Source organism: Cavia porcellus, unplaced genomic scaffold (genome assembly GCF_034190915.1).
Source record: "Cavia porcellus strain 051 isolate PalLab524CR breed Dunkin Hartley unplaced genomic scaffold, mCavPor4.1 scaffold_3, whole genome shotgun sequence".
Lineage (NCBI taxonomy): Eukaryota > Metazoa > Chordata > Mammalia > Rodentia > Caviidae > Cavia > Cavia porcellus.
Genome location: NW_026947486.1, coordinates 93,224,633 through 93,245,250, shown reverse-complemented (window position 1 = coordinate 93,245,250; position 20,618 = coordinate 93,224,633). Strand labels below are relative to the sequence as shown.

The following is a 20,618-nucleotide window of genomic DNA, read 5'->3' as shown; positions in this document are numbered from 1 at the left end:
AGCATTATTTTAACTTATACCTTCATTCCAACTGTGGGATATTCCCTTATTTCCAGTCTTCTGAAATTTTTAGATGATATCCTTTAGTGTAATTTTATATTCTGTTCTTGGTCATTTCGCTGTGTGCTGATGGCTTCTTTCATTATGGACGTTTATGGCTGTTAGAACTGGGAACTTTTCTCTTATTTGATTACCTTCCTGTCCTTTTTTTCTGTCCTGTTTCTGAATTATTTTCAGTACTGGGGTTTGAATCCAGGGCCTTTACACTGAGCTATATACCCAAACTTTTTCCCCCTTGAACTAATCTCATTAAATTACCTAGGCTGGACTGGAACTGGAAAGCCTCCCAGAGTGCTGGGATTACAGGTGTGTGCCATCACTCCCTACTTATTATCTGAGACAGGATTTCACTAATTTGCACAGGCTGGGCTTGAACTTGCAGTGTTCCTACTTTAGCTTCACAAGCAGATGAGATTATAGGCATGTGCCACTGTGGTCAGATTTTATTACATGACTGTTGTACGTTTGAAATTGATTTTTCTAACATTCTTGGCTTTTCTGTTTGTTATAATTTTTTGCCTTTTAGTTCCATAGTTGCTCAACTTTGGCATTTTTTTAAACTGAAACTTGACTTACGTTTACTATTTTTCTGAATGGTATTTACAATAATTTTTTCTTATCTCTCCAAAGATGTTAATTGTAATCTTTTAATTTTTTTTTAATTCTGTGTCTGTGTTTGGTCAGAGCTTACAGGCTGGTAATATTCACAGTATGTTCTTTGCTTATTTTCTTCAGGTAAAAGTTATCTGCTGTGGAATGCAATAAGCTTCATTTAATATCCCTATTTTCAGTCTAGCACTTCATCCTTGCTTTGCTTTGTACCTAGCGGCTCTCAACCATAATTCGGGGGGGGGGGGAGTTTGCTTCTCATTTTTAGTTTATATCTCTTTCATTAACACAGCTGAGTTTTTTCAGCTTTTTTTGTAAATATAATCATATACTAGTAATATAACTGAAATTCACTTTAAATGGATTTCACGTTAAAATTTATCAGTCATGGTAAGTATCTACTGTCCTCCATTTTCTATCTAGAATTAAATTCTTCATTTCTTTTGTTACCATGTATCAACTACAAATAATAATCTATATTGAAAAGATTTTTTTCTTTTTGAAAAGTAAGATTTTTTTATTTTTGAAGGTAAGATTTTTTTCTCTTCTTTTGAAAAGCAGATAATTCAAAAATGGCAGAACTCTTCATGGAATGTGAAGAAGAAGAGCTGGAACCATGGCAGAAAAAAGTAGAAGAAATGCAGGTGGAAGATAATGATGATGATGATGATGATGAGCTAATCTTTGTTGGAGAAATATCGAGTTCAAAACCAGCCATTTCAAGTAAGCATTTACTTTAGTGATGTTTTGTAAGATAGTTGTTCTTTGTTTTGAGTGAAAAGACTCTATGGACTATTATATATGCCCTTGATATATTTGCTTTTTTGAAAGGAGCCAGAAGTGAGATGTAGAGATCGAAGTTAGTAAAAACTTGGATAATTACAGTGAGGATGTTGTTGGGTACAGGAAAAAGGAAGTGAGAGGTTAAAATACCATGTGTGAGAAAACAGTTAAACAGTGAGATTGTCTCACTACATTGGCCTTCTGAGATCCTACTTTTTAAGGAAGCATTGCAGCTTATCTGTTTAATTTTGTTTTCTGTTTCTCTTTGCAACCCTTTATGAAAAGAAATTTGTTTAAAGTAGTCAGAATATGTTAATTAGGTTTGTGTGAGTGTTTTGTAGGAGTTGTCAGATCCAAGCAACTATCTTATCAAAGTGGCAACTTGACTCACTGCTATTAAAATACATAGGTGCGAGTGATTATGCAGTCTCTGGTCTGTGCTGTGGCTTCTGGCTACACTCACTTTACAGTAAATACTGGGGGATACTTGTTTGTTTATTTGTTTGAGATAGGTTCTAAATATGTACTGTAACTCACGCTGGCTTTAAACACACTATGTTGACTGGCTTCAAGCTCATAGCGCTCCTCCTGCCTCAGCCTCCTTAATGCTGGGATTACAAGCATGCACCACCATGCCTGGTTGACAACTATTTGTATTCATGGAGGAAGGGCCTACTCTTTAGTCACTGTACTTGAGTGATATAGACAGTCAGTGCACTTACCTCCTCATAGATTTCCAACAGAAGATGCCCATTGCCTTTATGAAATATTAGACTTGTTGCAGGTTATTAGACTTGACATTATTGTGTCAAAGTGAAGGAATCAGTGATAACTTGTTAAAATGTCCTCTCGGAAGGTATAAAGTACATGGGGCAAAATACTGAATTTCAGGAAAGAAGCAACAAAAACTTTCCAGTTTTTTTCTAAACTGGAAAATTTATCAGAGAGTATAGTCAGCATACCAATTTTTTTACTTACCAAAGCAATGAACAACAGTGTGCTTGGGACAAGTTTTAAATTTTCTGAAAGCCTAGTAGTTTTATCTCCATTTCTCTGCTTGCTTGCTTGCCTGCCTGTCTCTGTCGCATCTGTCTGTCATATATCTCTGTCTCTGTCTGCTGCTTCCTGCCTGCCCCCCTCCATTGGGATTGAGCCAGTAGTACTAGGCTGTATCCTCCAGACCTTTTATCTTGAAATGGGTTCTAAATTGTCCACACAAGGTTCAAACTGGAGATCTTCCTGCCTCCACTTCCTAAAGTGCTGGTATTACCAGGTGTGCAACTTCTTCCTAGCCTCTTGTTTCTCTTGACTCCAAACTTAGACTTGTACTTCTATTCATTTTTATCAGAAGTAGGAAAATTTACCCAGTTAAATTCTCAATGTACTCTTCCATGACAAATTCACGAAGTGCTAAGTAGAGTGGCATTTAAATCATAAAATGAACTAAGTTTATTTGGTACATTTATTGCTAATAGTGAAACAGGATAATATATTTGTATTTTAAGTTACTGTTCTTATCACTGACAATTTATGTGAAAATATTACCATCTTTCAAAATCATTACTCAAATCATCTTACCGAAAGAAAACAATTCACATTCATGTTGGATTTATATCAATTGTAAATGATTTAACAATACTCAACTATAATAATCTCTATTAGTTTCAAGTGATTCTATCAAAAAGGGGATTGAACCCAGTGAAATATCTTTTCTAAATTGTTAACTCCGAATTTTATTTTAGTTTATCTTTTTTGTCTTTTTTGAAACAGAGTCTCACTATGCAGTTAAGGCTGGCCTTGAGCTCACTTTGTAGCCCAGGCTGGTCTTGAACTTGAAACAATCCTCCTGCCTCAGCCTCCTGAGTGCTGAGTTTACAGGTTTGTGCTACCATGCTGGGCCTCAGAACTTTATTTTAGCCAGATATGGTGGCATATAAACCCAGCACTTGGGAGGCTGATGTAGGAGGATTGCCATGAATATGAGACCAACCTGGGCTAAAAAGTGAGTTCAAGATCAGCCTAAACTACATAGTGAAAGCCTGTCGGAAAAAAAACCCTCTAAAAATTTTATTTTATTGATATTTTATATGTAGTCTGTAAGCTATGTTAGCATGTTGAATATGAGCTCAATTGTTTTACATGTAAAACAATTGGGCATGTAAAAACTTGTGTTTGGTACATTACAACCACCAAAAAATATGAGTAACTCTTTAATAGCTTGAGTAAATACTTACCATGAGTTTCTGACTACAAACAATGTTGAGCTGTTTGAATAAATAGGGTTTTTTATACAAGACTTCTGTAGCACTTAATCATAGAGTATTTCATTTCCATGATCAAAAAATAATCACATTTTTATATGACCTTTTACTGCATAGAATTATTGTGGAATCTGCTTCTTTTGTAGTAAAAGATAAAAAGGGATGTTTGAGAATTTGTGGGATATTTTCATGCTTTGTACTTTTTCCTAATAAGCAATTTTAGGCAAATTTCTGCTTTGCTAAATTTCAGTTTGATTCCTAAATTAACTGGAAGTTACGGAGTTCACATGAATACAAGAGGGAGCAGGGATTTTTTTTTGACATGGTTGTGCTGTGTAGTTTAGGGTAGCCTTGAACTCCCTGTGTAGCCCAGGCTGGCCTCAAACTATCAGCCATCCTCTTGCCTCAGCCTCTGGAGTGCTGGGATTACAGGCATTACTATCATGCCTGGTAAGAGGGAGCAATTTTGAACTGATCAAGAGTGACTTGTCAGCTTCAAATTGACTGCATTTGAAATCAGTTAAGCTAATAATCAAATACTAAATTCTAGGTTTAATGTAGTCTGCAGTTCTGATAATTCAGAACTCAAGAGCACTGGTGATGAGTAGTTGATTTAAGAGAAATCAGTCAGCCTACCTGTAATGCAAATTCAGGCATTTAGGAGAGTGAATGTGGCATGGGTGTTGGTGGAGGACTTATGCCGCTGAGCTAAATCCCCAGCCCCAAGGACTTGATTTTGAAACTACATATTTTCACCATTAATTGAAATACATTTCTATTTTTAGTTATTATGGCTGTATTTTTGAAGTTTTTATTATAATATATTTCAAATAATGATTTTTAAAATAAATATTTTCACAGATATTTTGAACAGAAGTAACACCAGCTCATCTTCATCTTCAAAGGGAATAAAGAATGAGTCTCTTGGTCCAGGTGCACTATTTGATTACTATACTAATTTAAAGTAAAATATTTTCACTATATTGTATTGATTATATGGTAATATATTCAATATTTTGTATAATTTTAAATATAGGAATTTCTGATATGTTCAAACCTACAAGTCAGCATTACAAAGACCCAAGATCAAATCCTGTGGCTGCCTTATCTAGATTTCGTCCTGAATCTAGATCTTCACAAAGTTCTGCTGTTGTTCAGGATACATCTAAATCTGTAAGTATTTCTGAATACTATAATACTAAGTTAGGAATTATGACCTCTCATAGCTAATTGCCATTCCAGCAGAAGCATAATCACCATGAGAATATGTCACTATCTTATGATATGGTTCAACCAATAACCAAAAGTCTTAACTGCAAAAACTAATTATCTAGCATATTATTAAATCGAGTAATATGCTTAAATAGGTATAGTATTGAAAACTCCAATTTAAACATATGTAAGTATAACTAATAATAAATATTAATAATGGTAACTTTTTTCTCATATTAATGTTTTCATTCTTTAAAATTAATATATTTTGTGTTGGAACACTGTAAGCCTTTTAGCTATTTTGAAATATACCGTAGATTATTGTTAACTATGGTTACTTTACTGTGTTACAACACCAGAACTGATCCATGCTGTTTATTTATGTATCAACCTCTGAATATCCCCCCATCATGATGTTGAATAGTAGTCATTCATTTACCACACCACCATTGTTAGACATTAAGAGGGGTTTTTTGCTATCATTCTCCATTAAGCATTTTTATTTCCTTAGTGTAAATTCTTAGAAGTGGAATAGTTAGATCAAAGGATATCATTTTTTTAGCTTTTTATTTTAAACTTAATTTTGCATTTCTAGAAAAATTACAAAAATAATGAAAATTAATAATTACTTTTGTGCCACATAGTTTTTAGTGATTGAGTCTTTAAGCTTATCTTTATAGTTTAGGAATATAGTTAAATTTGCCCTTATATAAAATTTACTAAACAAAATAACCATAACATTTTACAGGATTTTTCGAAGAATTCATCACAAGTTGAATTGGATAATTCTTCAGTCTCACTGTTTGGTTCATCCCAGGATACAATACCACTGTCCACAGGCATAGGAAAAAAATTTTTGGAAGGTTTGATTTAGCATTTTTTCATAAAAATTTTTAAAAAGACTTGATGAATATGTATATAAAATTAAATTTCTCTTTAGAGCCCATATTTTCATGTTATTTTTTTCATATGTTACAAAATGGATGAAGCTAATCATTCCTGAATGCCCTTCTTGGATTACTTCATGTAAAATCATATTCAATAATAGAATTTTTTTTATTAATTGAGTAGTATATATTCTTTGAGCTATGGGGTAAAATATCTTAATGTAATTTCTGTGAGTTGAGGAATTCCCCTGATACATTAGATATTCTGTGAGAAAAATATTACTTGGAAGACCATTTGTATGACAAAAATACATAGTTATAGTTAATTTTTTTAATAAACTGATGTCTTTCTATCCAAATAAATGATTCAAATGTAGTTAAATGTGATTGTAAATTGTATTATAAGATGCTAGAGCTAAAGAAGTGGTATTTTGGAAATAGTAAATACTCAATATATATCCATTAAAGGAGTAGTAAAATTTCCCAATTAAAGAAGGGTTTGATTGTCTGCCATAAAAAAGTTCTTAGCTGAGCATGATGGTGCACACCTGTACTCCCCGCACTCAGGAGGCTGACACAGGAGGGTCATCATGAATTTGAGGCCAGCCTGTACTACATAGTGATTAAGACCAGCCTGAGCTATGTAATGAGACCCTGTCTCCAAGAAAAGTTCTTCATTAAATGAGTATGCCAAAAGAATTTTATCTGCTTAAGAAATTTTACTGCAGTCAAAAGCTTGCTAATTAATATGTATTTCACTAGAACTTTCTGGATTTTTAATCACTAACAAATTAGCATACAGCATTTATCAAACCCAAACAAAAATTTCTAGAGTAATATGAGTGTCAAAAATATTTTCCCATTTTGATAATACTGTACTTAGGTTGATATTTACATAACTAGTTATCTAGTTAATAAAATAACCAAGAGCCAAAATAAGAAATATAAAATAGTGGTCTTCAGTCTGATTTCATAAAACATGATCTTAGACATAGAAAATGTCTGAATTCATGATCCATCCATAGGTTAAACACAGTGACTCTTTTTCTCTTTTAAAGTCTTCGTAATGTACAAAGTGAATCTTTGCCTTCAATGGCAAATACCACTGTTCTTGATTTAGAAAGATACAGGTTTGTTTGTTTATTTTGAGATTGGTCTTTCTGTGTAGTTCAGGCTGACCTTGAATTCATTATTTAGCATGGCTGGACTCAAATTTGCAGTGATTTTGCCTCAGCCTTTGTGAGTGCTGTAATTACAGTCAGGCACCACCATACTCAACTTTGTTTTTTTCTTTATGTTTTCTTTTTCTCTCCCTGGTGCTGAGCATCAAACCCAGGGCCTCATGCATGCTAGGCAGTTGCTCTGCCACAGAGCCACAGCCCCAGACCAAAGCATCTATTCTAAAGATTTTTGTGGTCTTTACCAAGTCACTTAAATTCTTTACTTCAGTTTTCTCACCTTATTAAAATAGATACTTTTATATTTTTCTGCATAATGCATGCATTCCCCAAACCTAAAATGAACCATTTGGAGATAAAGTTACTTATCTGAGGTTTTTTGGAAGCCCAGATAAGAAAACTGAAAAATGAAAATTGCATTATTAAAGGACTTAATAGTTGTTAAGTTAATAATTATGAATGATAATATATATTTGGAAGCCTGAATAATCATTTTCTATCTAGAATGATTATATAAGCTCAAATATATTTAAACATCCAAAGATAAGTTCATTTGAAGGAATTTAGTCCAGAGTATTCTCTGGGTTTTAATTTTTTTTTGACTTGGAGTTTTTGGTCTTCTTTCATGATTTGTATTTCTTTATTTGAGAGACTCTTTAGAATTTTTTTTTTGCATAGACACTACTCCTTTGGCACATTTCTATAATCTTGTTATGCAAGTTGAGCAAGAAGGATCAAAAGTTTTTGTTTTGCCTATAGTGTGATCCTGTTTTGAAAATTAAAATAAAATAAAAAGAATGGAGCTGGCCTTGGTGACTCATGCCTGTAGTCCCAGTACTTGGTAGACTGAGGCAGAAAGATCACCATGAGCTTGAGGCCAGTTTTGGCTATACAGTGTGTTGAGTTGAAGTCTGGTCTCAACTGCATAGCGAAACTGTCTCAAAAAGATGGGGCTGTGATTCACTTGGAGATTGCTTGCCTAGCTTGCACATGGCTCTAGATTCCACACACAAAAGGCCCAGTACCATATACAAAGGAATAATTTTCCTGCATAAAGTTGATACCATAAATTTGTCAAATATATGTAGTCCACAAAAGCTGTTTATAAAATTTCTGCCACGTATTTACATAAATATTGATTGTTTTTTGATATTTGTATGATAGTTTAAATGTATTTAATTTGTCCAAGGTATTTTTAGTTAATTTTAAATATAAGATCATTTTTAGTAAGCAATTTTACCTAGATAATACTGTAGACTAAAGTATTTATAAATATCTTCTCCACTATTTAAATTTTTTTAGGTGTGGATCAAACTTCATTTGGATTAAAACGTCCTTCTACTTCTAAAATAAACAGTGTTAATCAAAAAAAGCCAAAGACCAGTGAAAGTGTTTCTGAAATAAATCTCTCCTCTTCATTGTCTTTAAATAGTTCTTCAGTGGCATCTTCCCAGGTTATGGTATCACCAGGTAAGTATGAAATCCAGCATATGAAAAAGAAATATTACTTATGTATAAAGTTTTGAAATTGTGACAGAATTTAAAATTGTTACTAGTTGTTATTTGAGGTGTTTTTTAAGATGGATTTTGGTGCTTGCTTCAGCAGCACATATATTAATATGAATTTCAGTCATAAAAGCCCTTTATTTATTTTAGGTTCAAATACCTCATCTATTGAACAGAAAACTGAAGAGCCTGACCTAAGATCTTGTCCAAAGTGCAATATTCAATTTAGTCTTTTGGATCCTTTGAAATACCACATGAAGGTAACAGCTTTTCTCAAATTCAATTTTTAAAAATACTTAAAAATCCCTGAAAAGACTAAAAATTGATATATAGAAAATAATGACTTGTCCAGATCATCAGATAATAAATCTTATATTACTGTCTTTCATATAGTAAAAAACTGATGTTCATGATTGTCTTCAGACAAATTGTTGTTGTCATTGTGATTTTTTGTTATGTTTTGTTATTGTGGTAATGGGTGTTGACTCCAGGGTCCCACACAAGCTAGGTAAGTGCTCTAGCATTAGGCTATATCTCCAGCCTATTTTTGATTTTTAGACAAGATCTCATTAAGTAGCTCAGGCTGAGCTCAAACTTAGAATCCTCCTGCCTCGGCCTCCCATGTAGCTGGAATTACAATAGACTACACACCCAGCCCAATTATGAATTTAAAAAAAAATTATATTCCTATACACAGTACAGTATATGCCTATCACATTCAATTTTAAATAAAAATAGTGTATTCAGAATATTTTATCTACTGAATCATGTCTTTTCAAGCTTCTGGTAATGTAGGCATTTCATTAAGTGTTTGGTCCTTCATATAACCTAAAACTTCCTTTTATTTTTTTGTTCATGGTGATGTTTGCATTTCATATTACTTGTTGAAAATCTTAGTTTTGCCTTTTATTTTTCCACCTCCAATGCAAAATAAACTAATGGAGCATTTCATTTAATGTGATAGTTTCAATCCAGAATATGTATGTATTTATAAATGAATTCTAGCTTTATATTAGTGTAGGAAGCTCTTGAAATTTGGTTTTAAATAACTCTCAAAGTACTAACTAAGGTGGGACTTACAAGACAGTTCTCTTAAAATTCAGATGTTACAGTATCCTATGGTGTCTGTGTAAACATAGTCTTACTCTTTGCATGCCTGCTGTAAATACCACGAAGTGGGGAAGGAAGCAAGAAAACAGGTAATGTAGATGATATAGAAAAGAAAGACTGAGAGGTGAGCAAAACAAAGGAACAACTTAGGAGAAGGTATTCTTTGCTGTTCCATCAATCAGCAAAATTTTATTGAAATTCAGCATTCTATGATGTGTCCATGGTGGTGCATGCTTGTGATTCCAGCACTTGAGAGGCCAAGGCAAGAGGATTGGACTGTGAGTTCAAGGCTAGTCTGGACTACATACATAGTGAAACCCTGTCTCCCAAAGAAAAAAAGGTGTAGGTTGTACTAAAATTCCAAATATAAATCTCTATTCTGGGCAAAGCTGTGTTGTTCTATCACCGTATCTACTTCCCTGAGTATGTTTGAGAATGGGAAATCCAAGTTTCACATTATCAATATTTTCTTTGATATTGTCCAATTCTATTTTGTAGTATGTCTTTAGGGTATAGCTGTACCTAAGCTTGTAATACCATTGTGAATGCATTCTTTTTTGTTTCATTGTTTAATGCTTTTTAGCCTGAATTTCATTTTGTTTAATACCAGGCTCATAGCCCTTGTTTCCATTTACCTATTACATTCTTTGTTTATGCCTTCGTTTCTAAATCCCTTCCAAATCACTTAGTTTTTTGAGTCTTTCTTTCACCAAAATTATTTTTGCTTTTGTATTCATATATGAAACTCTACTAGGAGTGGAGTTAGACACTTACATATTTGGATAGTAGAGATTTGAGAGGAAAGATTTAATTGTTTTTGGCTTTATCACAACTTTTTGTTATGCTTTCTTAAGACTTTCACTTGTTGTGGATATGTAGATTGGATTTTTAGGAAAGTTTTTTTCCATCACAACTTGTTTTATTATGTGGTCTTGTCCTTTTTTTTTCATTTCTTTTTTTTTTTGTTTTTTTCGTTTTTATCGGTGCCAGGGATAGAACTCACGACTGCCTGCTTGCAAGCAGGCGCTTATGCCGCTGAGCTAAATCCCCAACCCCTGTCTTGTCCCTTTTTAAAACCATTTGATTGAGGTATGATTGACATACCTCAGAAAGCACTAGTACTTCATATGTACAAGTCAGTATATTCAGAGATAAGTACACACATGTGAAAGCATTAAAATCTATGCCATAGACATATCCATTACCTTCAAAAGTTTCTACACATCCATGTATTATGTGTGTAATAACAATTATTTCTACTTTATTAGTAACTTTTTAAGTATCCAATATAGTATTTATTGTAATCCCAAATATTGGGTATAGTTATCCAAGTATCATAATCCCTTTTCTAGTTTTCCTCATAATCCAAAAAATTATATTTTTAATCCCATTGAGACCTTATTGAAATCTCAGCAAGTTAATTCTAATCTACCACCTCCAATGCAACCCATGACTGAACACCAAGACATGTTCAGAGTTAAGGGCAGCCAAGGAGTCCTAAGGCCAATCACCATGAAGATGTGTGGACAAAGGCCTGGATCCTAGGCCTCTCCCAGAATTTATTATCTTGTGAAGAAGTGGGTGGTTTGAGGATGAGTGACAGTGAGGATGGCAGGAGTTTACATGAGTAACTTGAGCTGGCTAATCAAGTAGGGAGAAAAGCATCTCTGCAAAATGCAGAGATAAGGATATGCAGAAGAATCAATTTGCATAATTTAATTAAGGTAGCAACTAAATTGTTTTAGGAGGCTGTTGCTTTGGTTTCTGATATGTAAACTTTTGTATCCTGGGGAGTCATACATAGCCTCTTTACCTTGAGGCTCATTCATACCCAATTGACATTCCTGGAGCTGACTGGCTCTACCATCCCACTGTGTTTGTATATTTTAGGGAGAGCACTATTCAGGAAAACAGAAGACTGTATGATGGCTTTAGAGATTGCATACCACTACCTCAGGCTATCCTTATTTGCAATGCTTAGAGCCAATTGAAGAGAAGAAAATACCATAGTAAGCTCTATACATATCAGTATAAGGAAATCAGTCTCTGTATAATTAAAGTTATAGCAGTTGTTCTGCATTCAAGGGGAGTCACTCAAGTTGTCTTCCACAGTATTAACTGCATGCTATGCTCCACAGTGGATATTTAGTGCTTATTCAGCTTAAATAACTGGAACTTTTGTACCTTTTGACTAATGTTGCTCCTTCTTCCACACCATTGCAGTCACCTTTCTAATTAGCATTATTAGTTTGAGTACTTTAGATTTCTCATATAAGATGCATTGTATATGTCTTAGTTATTTTTCTCCTATTGCTAAGACAAAATGCCCAAAGCCCAAAATTAAGGGAGGAAATGTTTATTTAGCTCACAGTATATGGAGGTTTCAGTCCATAATCAGCTGGCTCCAAGACAGGGTAGTTTGGCAGAGGGGCAGCTGTTAATGGTAGGCAGAAGACAGCAAAAGCAACAAGAGCAAAAGGGGGAAGGAAAATTTTTTTCCCTTCCCTTATATTGTATGTAGGCTTATGGGCTTTAGGGCAGATATAGCGATCAGACCACCAATCCTAGCACTGGACAATAAACCAATCAAAAACTCTACATTCAGCTGCCTTCAAAAAGCCTGCCCCACCCATGACCACATGGTATTTTCGGGTTGCATCCAGATGCAACCATAACAATACAGTATTTTTCCTTCCTTTAGGGGTATATAGTATCCCATATTATATATGAAACCACTTTTTCTATCCATGTATATGTAAATAGACATTTAGAATTGCTTTCATGCTTGAGTATGGTGAATAATGGTGTAGTGAATATAATTATCTTTCAGATCACGATTTCAGTTTTTTTGACTATGTAAGTGTCATGCTAGATCATATGGTGGTTCTATTTTTAATTTTTTTATGGAACTCTCATTTATTTTCCACAGTAGCTGCATCATTTTACATCCCATCAACAGAGTTCAGGGGGTTTTTTTACTCCACATCTTAGCAACATTTGTCTTTGGCTTTTTGATTTGGCTGTTGTAACAAGTATGAGGTGATGCCAGATTGTGGTTTTCATTTCTATTTCCCTGAAGATTATTGGTGTTGAATGCCTTTTAAAAATCATTTCTTTTTTTCTTTTTTCTTATTTTGCACTGGGGATTGAGTCCAGGGCCATTTCACTTTTTAAATTTTATTTTCTTAATTTTTTAAAATTTTGAGACAGTCTTGCTAAATTGTTCGGGCTGGACTTGAACTTACAATCCTCTTTCTTTAGGCCTCAGAGTACTGGGATTACAGGTGTACACCACCATATCTTTTTGAATGCCTTTTCACGTAGCTTTTCTAGAAATTCTAGAACTGAAAAGTGTGTACAAAGAATTTTTTGTTGAAAAAGAGCTCATATTATGAAAGCCTTTTACATTAGTATGAATTTATATTAGGTATTGATTTTATTCATAAGGTTGATGTTCCTGTCAGATATGTAAGCAAAGAGAAAACACTAATGTTTTTCAAAGCATTAAGGTAAATGACATTTCTTTCTTCGTAAGCCCCTTATCTTTTAGCACCTTGACCCTGGAGATTTTAAGACTGGCTGTGCTTAACATCTAATTCCAACCAGGCTTCGCAAAACCTATTACTGTATGTTGTTTGAGAGTTAAACATAATGGTGTAGAAAACTGTATTTCCCTTTAAACCATATCTTATAATAAATATGAAATATATGATTTTCATCCAAGAAACAAATTATTAGATATATACATCTGGAAAGCAAAAATTACAGTGACAAAGACATTAGACATATAGATATACCTGATTGTAAGGGTTTCAGTTTTGTTTTGAAGTTACTAAGATAATAAATATTTACTGTTGGAAGTTTTTAGAATATATAAGGAAAGAGGCCAACATTTTGGTGAATCTTCCCAGGTATACCACCAAGCATAGTTTTACATGATCCAACGTTAGTTGTAAACAGAATTTCTTTTTTTTTTTTTTTTTTTGAAAGAGTCTCACAAGTTTAGGCTGGCCTTGAACTCACTTTGTGGCCCAGACTGGCCTCATGAGAATTTTCCTGTCTCAGCCTTCCAAGTACTGGGTTACAGGCATGCATCACCATCCCTGGCTATTTAATTTTTTTGCTCTTTTTTGGGGGGGTGGGTTGGGCATTTAATTTTTAAGAGATATACATAAAGCTTTATTTTTCCTCTTTCAGCGTTGTTGTCCAGACATGTTAAATAACTTTCCAGGAACTATTAAAACAGAACTTTCATCTGCTGAAGATACAACTAATACTGGTTCGGAGAAAGAAAAATTGATCATGTTAGTTAGTGACTTTTATTATGGAAAGCATGGCGGAACCTTGCAGGAAGAACCGAAGACTTATACAACTTTTAAATGCTTCAGTTGCTTGAAAGTTCTTAAAAATAACATTAGGTATGTAAATAGTTACAGACATTTCTGAGTTCCATTCCTGTGACTAGCTTGTTAATTGAATTGGCCACTAAATGAGGAATTGTATATAGTGTGTACATTACAATATTTCGAACAAAAAAAAATGGTCAAAGGAAACCGACCATTTTGATGACTTTGCTTTTAGTTGCATAACTCTTACATGCAGTACTATAATGTATAACAGAACATAAAATGTTATGTATAACAAAACATAAAACAGCAAAAATTACAGTATTTTATACACAAGGTGTACTAAACCAAAAAAGACATTGAGGCTCTATAAACAAGATATACACAACTGTACCCCCCCCCCAAAAAATATTGGTTGTAAGTCTAAGAGGCAGACCACAGTTTTAAGACCAGTCATTAACCATTTAGGTCATTAAACAAGAGATATTTGTCTTTTATCTTTTTTTTTAATATGGTTTACTGTTTTGTTTTATTTTGTTTTTGGTACCAGTAATCGAACTCAATGACCTCGTGCTTGCCAGGCAGGTGCTTATGCCACTGAGCTAAATCCCCAGCCCCTTATATTTTTTAAGATACTACAATTTATGTCTTTGAATATTCCTTTGCCATCCCCAGACAAACAATTTTAATATGTTCTACTAAGAACAGAACAGGTTATTTCACTGAAAAACATTTTTCATTTTATATTTTAATAGTTTGAGTCTTGCATCTACCTAATTGTACTTTTTTCAGATAGCTTAAGAAGACAAAAATACTTTGAAGAAAATTTCTTCTTTTCCCTGTATTTATCATTGAGCTAGGATTTTTTTTTTTTTTGTCTTTTTCATTTTTACCGGTACCAGGGATCGAACTCACGACCGCCTGCTTGCAAGGCAGGTTGAGCTAGGATTTTTTGTGACTTGTTTTTATTTTTTAGTTGCTCTTGAATCATATTTTTTATATTACAAGAACTACTTTATCTAGTTTTACCTTCCGTTATCTTAATGTTCAGCATCTTCAATTCATATTTATAATTTTAACATACTTAACATGCATAAAAAGTGACCTTTTGCTGACCTTCTGAGAGAAGTTCAGGTTCTGTAAAATACGTCTGCTGTGATCTTACAACCATGTTTTTTAGGGGTTTTACTTTTATTTTTTGCTGTCTTGGAGATTAAACAAACCCAGGGCTTTCACACCGAGCTACATCCCGAGCGCTTTTTAAATTTAATTTTGATAGAAGTTCTCACTAAGTCTTTGAGTTGCCCAGGCTGGGCTCTATCTAAAAATTTTCCTGCCTCAGCCTCCAAGAGTGCTAAGATTACTTGTGTGTGCTATCACACCAAGCTCCTAGCCCTCCTTATTTTTTAAGACAAGGACTTAGTAAGTTGCCCAGGCACAACTAGAACTTTTTGACCATGTTGCCTCTGCCTCCTTGTGCTGAGGTCATAGATGTGTGCTACTGTACCTGGCACCTAAAACATTTTGCAATGCATGTTCCTAGTGAAATTTTAAATGCTTAAATTTAGGAAAGACTTAATTTTAGAAAATTAAATGCTGTGCACCGCAAACACTATAAAATTTAAGTCATTTTAAGTGAGATAGTAACAAAAGAAAATAACAAGATTCTTGTATTTTAGAAGTTCAGTGTGCTATCCATTGCACTACAGAGGCAGATAGTATATTTTTTTGAGATAAGGTCTCACTATGTAGTTTAGGCTGTCCTTGAACTCATATGTAGCCTAGGCTGGTCTCAAAATTTGCAGCGATCCTCTTGCCTCGACCTCTGAATGCTGGAATTACAGGTGTGCACCACAACCCCCAGCTGTAGGTAAGACCTATTGATGGGTATTTTTCACTGCTTATGTAGCCTGACATTTGTATAAGGGAAAGTTTTTTGTAAGAATTTTCAAATATTCGACATATGTACAATACCTGTGTGTGTGTGTGTGTGTGTGTGTGTGTGTGTGTGTGTAAGACCTTCAAAGTATCTCTCTCATGATACTTTTGATGGTAGACTTTCCTTTGATTATTTTATTTTGAAATACAAATAGACCTTCACATATAGGAAAGAAGACTGTTCTTTACTACAGTAAGTATTCAATTTAAAATAATGCTAAAGCATTGTAGCAGATGAGTGATATTTCATAACAGCTACATTAGTGGATTATTTGAAGTACATACTTTTGAGACAAGGTATTGCTATATTGTCTAAACTGACAAACTGCTGAGCTCAAATGATGCGCCTGCCTCATATTTCAGCCTGAATAAGTAGGACTGTGGGTATAAATTTGCCTCTGCCACGTGAAGTGCACACTTACTTTTACAAGGATGTTATTTTAAGTTGTAATCATATAACTGAATTTTTAAAATTTTAAGTTTAAGCCGGGCATGGTGGCACACTTCTATAATCCAAGCACTAAGGATCGCTACAAGTGTGAGACCAGCGTGGGCTACAAAGTGAGCCCAAGGCCAGCCTGAACTGCATAGCGAGACCCTGTCTCAAAAAGACAAGTAAAAAATAAAAATAAAATAAAATTTTAAGTTCAGATAATGTGAGGTTTTTCTGTGGTTATAAATCTGAATTTTTGCATCCATTGACAATCATTTATAGGTTCATGAACCACATGAAACACCACTTGGAACTTGAAAAGCAGAATAGTGAGAGCTGGGAAAGCCACACCACCTGTCAACACTGCTACCGGCAGTATCCCACACCCTTCCAGCTGCAGTGCCATATTGAGAGTACACACACTCCCCATGAGTTTTCTAGTAAGTGGCAATTTCATTGAAGTTTTGAATGTTACTGATTTTGATCATCTGTACTATGAGGAAACTTTAAACATTCTGTTGAAAAATTAGAATAAGCAATAGACTTGGTAATTTGAGGGCAAAATCAAAAACCAAATAACTCTTATGGACTTAAATAAAATTTGCTAGTAAAATTGAAATGTTCTTGAAAATCATTACTGGCAACTTTTGGCATAACTCAGTGCTTTGTGTGTAAGGCACTATACTTGAACACCCAGATCTATCATTTTCATATTTGAAATCAGTGACCTTGATTTACAGTGATAGTTAACACAATCTGCAAACTGGGAAGCTTGGGTTCAGGTCTAACCTTTTAATATAGTTGAGAGATCTCAGACAAGTGGCTTACTTTTTCATTGTTTCAGGTTCTTCTGAATAACAGATATAAAAATAATAGTAACTTGCTGAGTTATATTATGAGAATTAAAAAGCTAAATAATGTTCTTAGACCAGTGTTAGAGTCAACAGTGATATACTTATTGGAACCAACTTCACCAGTACTACTGCTGCCACTGATGTTATTACTTGTTGTGGAAGTACAAAATTCATCTTTTTTATATACATCTTTAAAATGATATAATGTGTTTTTTCTGCTTTCAGCTATTTGCAAAATCTGTGAATTATCATTTGAAACAGAGCATATTCTTTTACAACATATGAAGGACACTCATAAACCTGGTGAAATGCCCTATATTTGCCAGGTACATTAATGTTTCTTTTTATACTTAGACATTTGTTTGATTTTCATGTGCAATGAAATAGTAATGTTGTTTTGATGTTTTATCCATTTACATAAAATTAGTTACTATATTAAAATTTGAAGAGCCTCTTCACTAGTGAAAAGCACCTTGGTTTAACTTATGCATTGTATGCCGGAGTGGTGGGCTGGATTTGGCATATAGGCTATAGTTTGAAGACCTCTGTAATAGACAAAAAAATGTCCTCCTGGAGAAAGAGTGAGCTCATTATATAAGGAAACCTATAGACATGCCAGGGAAATGGAAAATGTTCTCAGTGAAAGAGGGCCCAATTGAGGCTGGGGATTTAGCTCAGCAGCATAAGCGCCTGCCTTGCAAGCAGGCAGTCAATCCCTGGTACTGATAAAAACAAAAAGACAAAAAAAAAAAAAAAAGAAAAAAGAAAGAGGGCCCAATTAAATCCTTTGTAACTAGTATTTCTCCAGAACTTGAAATGATGCCTAGCAATAAGAAAACAAGATAAAGATAAATTGACATTGCACTAATCTTTAAAATTTAAAGAAGAAAACACTGTGTTTTATATAGCAGGGAAAACTGTGTAGAACAAGAAATGGTAGAGCTTGAAAATTCAAGTGAAGATGGAGACGATAGATCTGAAACAAAGGAAATCTATGTTTTGGAATATATCCTTAAGCTCTCAAAGTTAATATTGGTTTCAAAGACTATCTTTATTACTTGTAGTAATAGAACTCGTAATTGATAAACAGCAGAAGAAAACAGTACAGAGTTTTTTTTTTTTTCTAAACAAATGACTCCTTCGGCCTGTAATCTCAGCATGAGATTACAAGGCAGGAGGATTGTGTTGATATCAGGGCCAGCCTGGCCTACATAGTGAGTTTGAGACCAGCCTAGGATACTTTGCAAGACTCTGCCACACAAAAAACAACTCATTTACTCATTTTTAATTTGATGAAATTTTATGTGTTATAAAATTTTGGGTTAAACTTTCTCTATATTTTTAGGTTTGCCAGTTTAGATCATCAACATTTTCTGATGTGGAAACTCATTTTAGAACATCGCATGAAAACACTAAGAACTTGCTGTGTCCATTTTGCCTCAAAGTTAGTAGAATGGCAACCCCTTACATGAATCATTACATGAAGCATCAGGTGAGATTTAGCAGTCTTGTTTATGATGTCTTAATGAAAAATGCACATACTTAGCAGATTGGTTACATTTGCTTGAACCGAAATCAAAATTACTCCAAATAATACAATAAATTTTCACTTTACACAAAATTACTTATAAAACTTCCACTTATTGGAATGTCCACTCTACAAGCTTTAATTTTGTGACTTGAACAATTATTTCTAAGATGGCAATATGTAATCCATTAACTAGTGATTTCCTACTGCGCATTTTTTTATTCTGTAAATCTGTATAACTTGTATCCCTTCACTGTTTTTTTTTTCTTTCTTTTCTTTTCTCCTTAAATAAAAATTAAAAAAAAAAAAAGAAAAAAAAAAGAAAAAAAAAAAAAAACTTCCACTTATTTTCTTTACTTTACTTGCTTTGTAATGATGCTGAAGGCCATAAGTAGTAAAAGTTCTGAAAGATAGCTAAAATAGGAGCCCAAGAGAAGAGCAAAAAGGAGCAAGTGAGTAGACTATTTTGGACTCTTAAGAATGGCAGGAATGGGAATGATTTTAAAGGTAGTTGTTAAGCACCAGGAAAAGGACATTTCAACTGAAGAAGCTAAAATTGATAACTTACAACCTTTTGTTTTCCTTTCTCTTCAGACTTTATCCCTACTTTCTAGCCCACATTTTGTTATGAGGAAGTTGTCTTCAGTGACCCAGGAAGGTCTCTTGAAACATCTGGTAACAAAAGAAATAGCAGTGACATTTACTACCAGATATGTGATCTATCCCAAAGAACTATGTCTAGGTCACAACTTGTTTCTTGCATGACTTTGGCCAGCTTTGCTATATAATTTCTAGGGTATCAGTATTAGTGCTTGTACCTTTCCCTCGAATTCTGATTTTATGTTTTCTGATTTTTTTTCTGAAACAGTTAGATGATCTTTTGGGCTGAAAATGTTAATTAGTGTTTGAAAGAGCAGCAGTACCTTTGCCAAAATCAGAAGTCAATGGATTTACTGAATCTGATTATGTAATCAAGTTTTGCCTCTTCAATGAGTAGCTCATTATATTTTCTTATTATTGATTGCATTGTCATGGTGATTTTATCCTGGTGCTAAGCTGTTCTTCCCAGTCATTAAGAAATCAACCTAGGGGGCTGGGGGATTTAGCTCAGCAGCATAAGCACCTGCCTTGCTAGTGTGTGGTCGTGAGTTCGACCCCGGTACCAATAAAAAGAAAAAGACCAAAAAAAAAAAAAAAAAGAAGGAAATCAGCCTAGGGCCAGGGATTTAGCTCAGTGGAATAAGTGCCTGCCTGGCAAGCATGAGGTCATGAGTTCTATCCCCGGCACCAAAAAAAAAGAAAAAAAGAAATCAACCTGTAGTTGTTAATTGGAAAGAATCACAAAAGCAGAATCTCCAGATGTATTCAGAATTAAGTGTGTGTTACCACTGGGATATTACTTATTTTTACTTTATTACATATTTTTCTTTATTAAATATACTTATTTTTCTTTATTACTTATACTTAATTTTCTTTAATAAAGGTGGACTACCTCATATACTTATTTTTCTTTATTAAATATACTTATTTTTCTTTATTTTTTATATATATAAGAAAATACACTTATTTTTCTTTATTAAAGGTGGACTACCTCACCTTAAGAAACTGGCAAAATCTTCGTATTCCAAGGTTTCCCCAACAGATGTTAGGCATTCCACCAGATATTAATAGGCATTCCCTCAAATTGTTCCTGATGAAAGAAATCTGATGTTTGGATATAGAGACTTTATGGGACATTCTTCCTTATTTTAAAAAATAGAGCTCTTTTAGACTTGTAGTATCTTATAAATGCTATCAATCTCTAAGCAGAAGATACAGCATATTGTGTTCCTCAGTCTTATTTAAGACATACCAAACCTTTTATTTATACAATATCTATAAACACTTCTTGAGAAATATAGTTTTGGAAACAC

At 33.8% G+C, this 20,618-nt stretch overlaps 1 protein-coding gene across 8 annotated transcripts in view; it reads left to right on the top strand.

Moving 5' to 3' along the window:
• The window catches only part of Znf280c (zinc finger protein 280C), a 76,013-nt gene that overhangs the window by 12,423 nt on the left and 42,972 nt on the right, over positions 1-20,618 (top strand). For 6 of the 8 annotated variants that reach the window (XM_063246416.1, XM_063246414.1, XM_063246415.1 and 3 more), the window contains 10 exons: positions 1,228-1,392; positions 4,575-4,646; positions 4,750-4,886; positions 5,674-5,788; positions 8,293-8,460; positions 8,647-8,756; positions 13,804-14,024; positions 16,606-16,763; positions 17,403-17,503; positions 18,523-18,669. In XM_063246416.1, the coding sequence (XP_063102486.1) occupies positions 1,228-1,392; positions 4,575-4,646; positions 4,750-4,886; positions 5,674-5,788; positions 8,293-8,460; positions 8,647-8,756; positions 13,804-14,024; positions 16,606-16,763; positions 17,403-17,503; positions 18,523-18,669 (1,394 nt within the window). The remainder of the gene's footprint in view (positions 1-1,227; positions 1,393-4,574; positions 4,647-4,749; positions 4,887-5,673; positions 5,789-8,292; positions 8,461-8,646; positions 8,757-13,803; positions 14,025-16,605; positions 16,764-17,402; positions 17,504-18,522; positions 18,670-20,618) is intronic. The other 2 variants (XM_063246410.1, XM_063246411.1) reach the window with 1 other exon arrangement.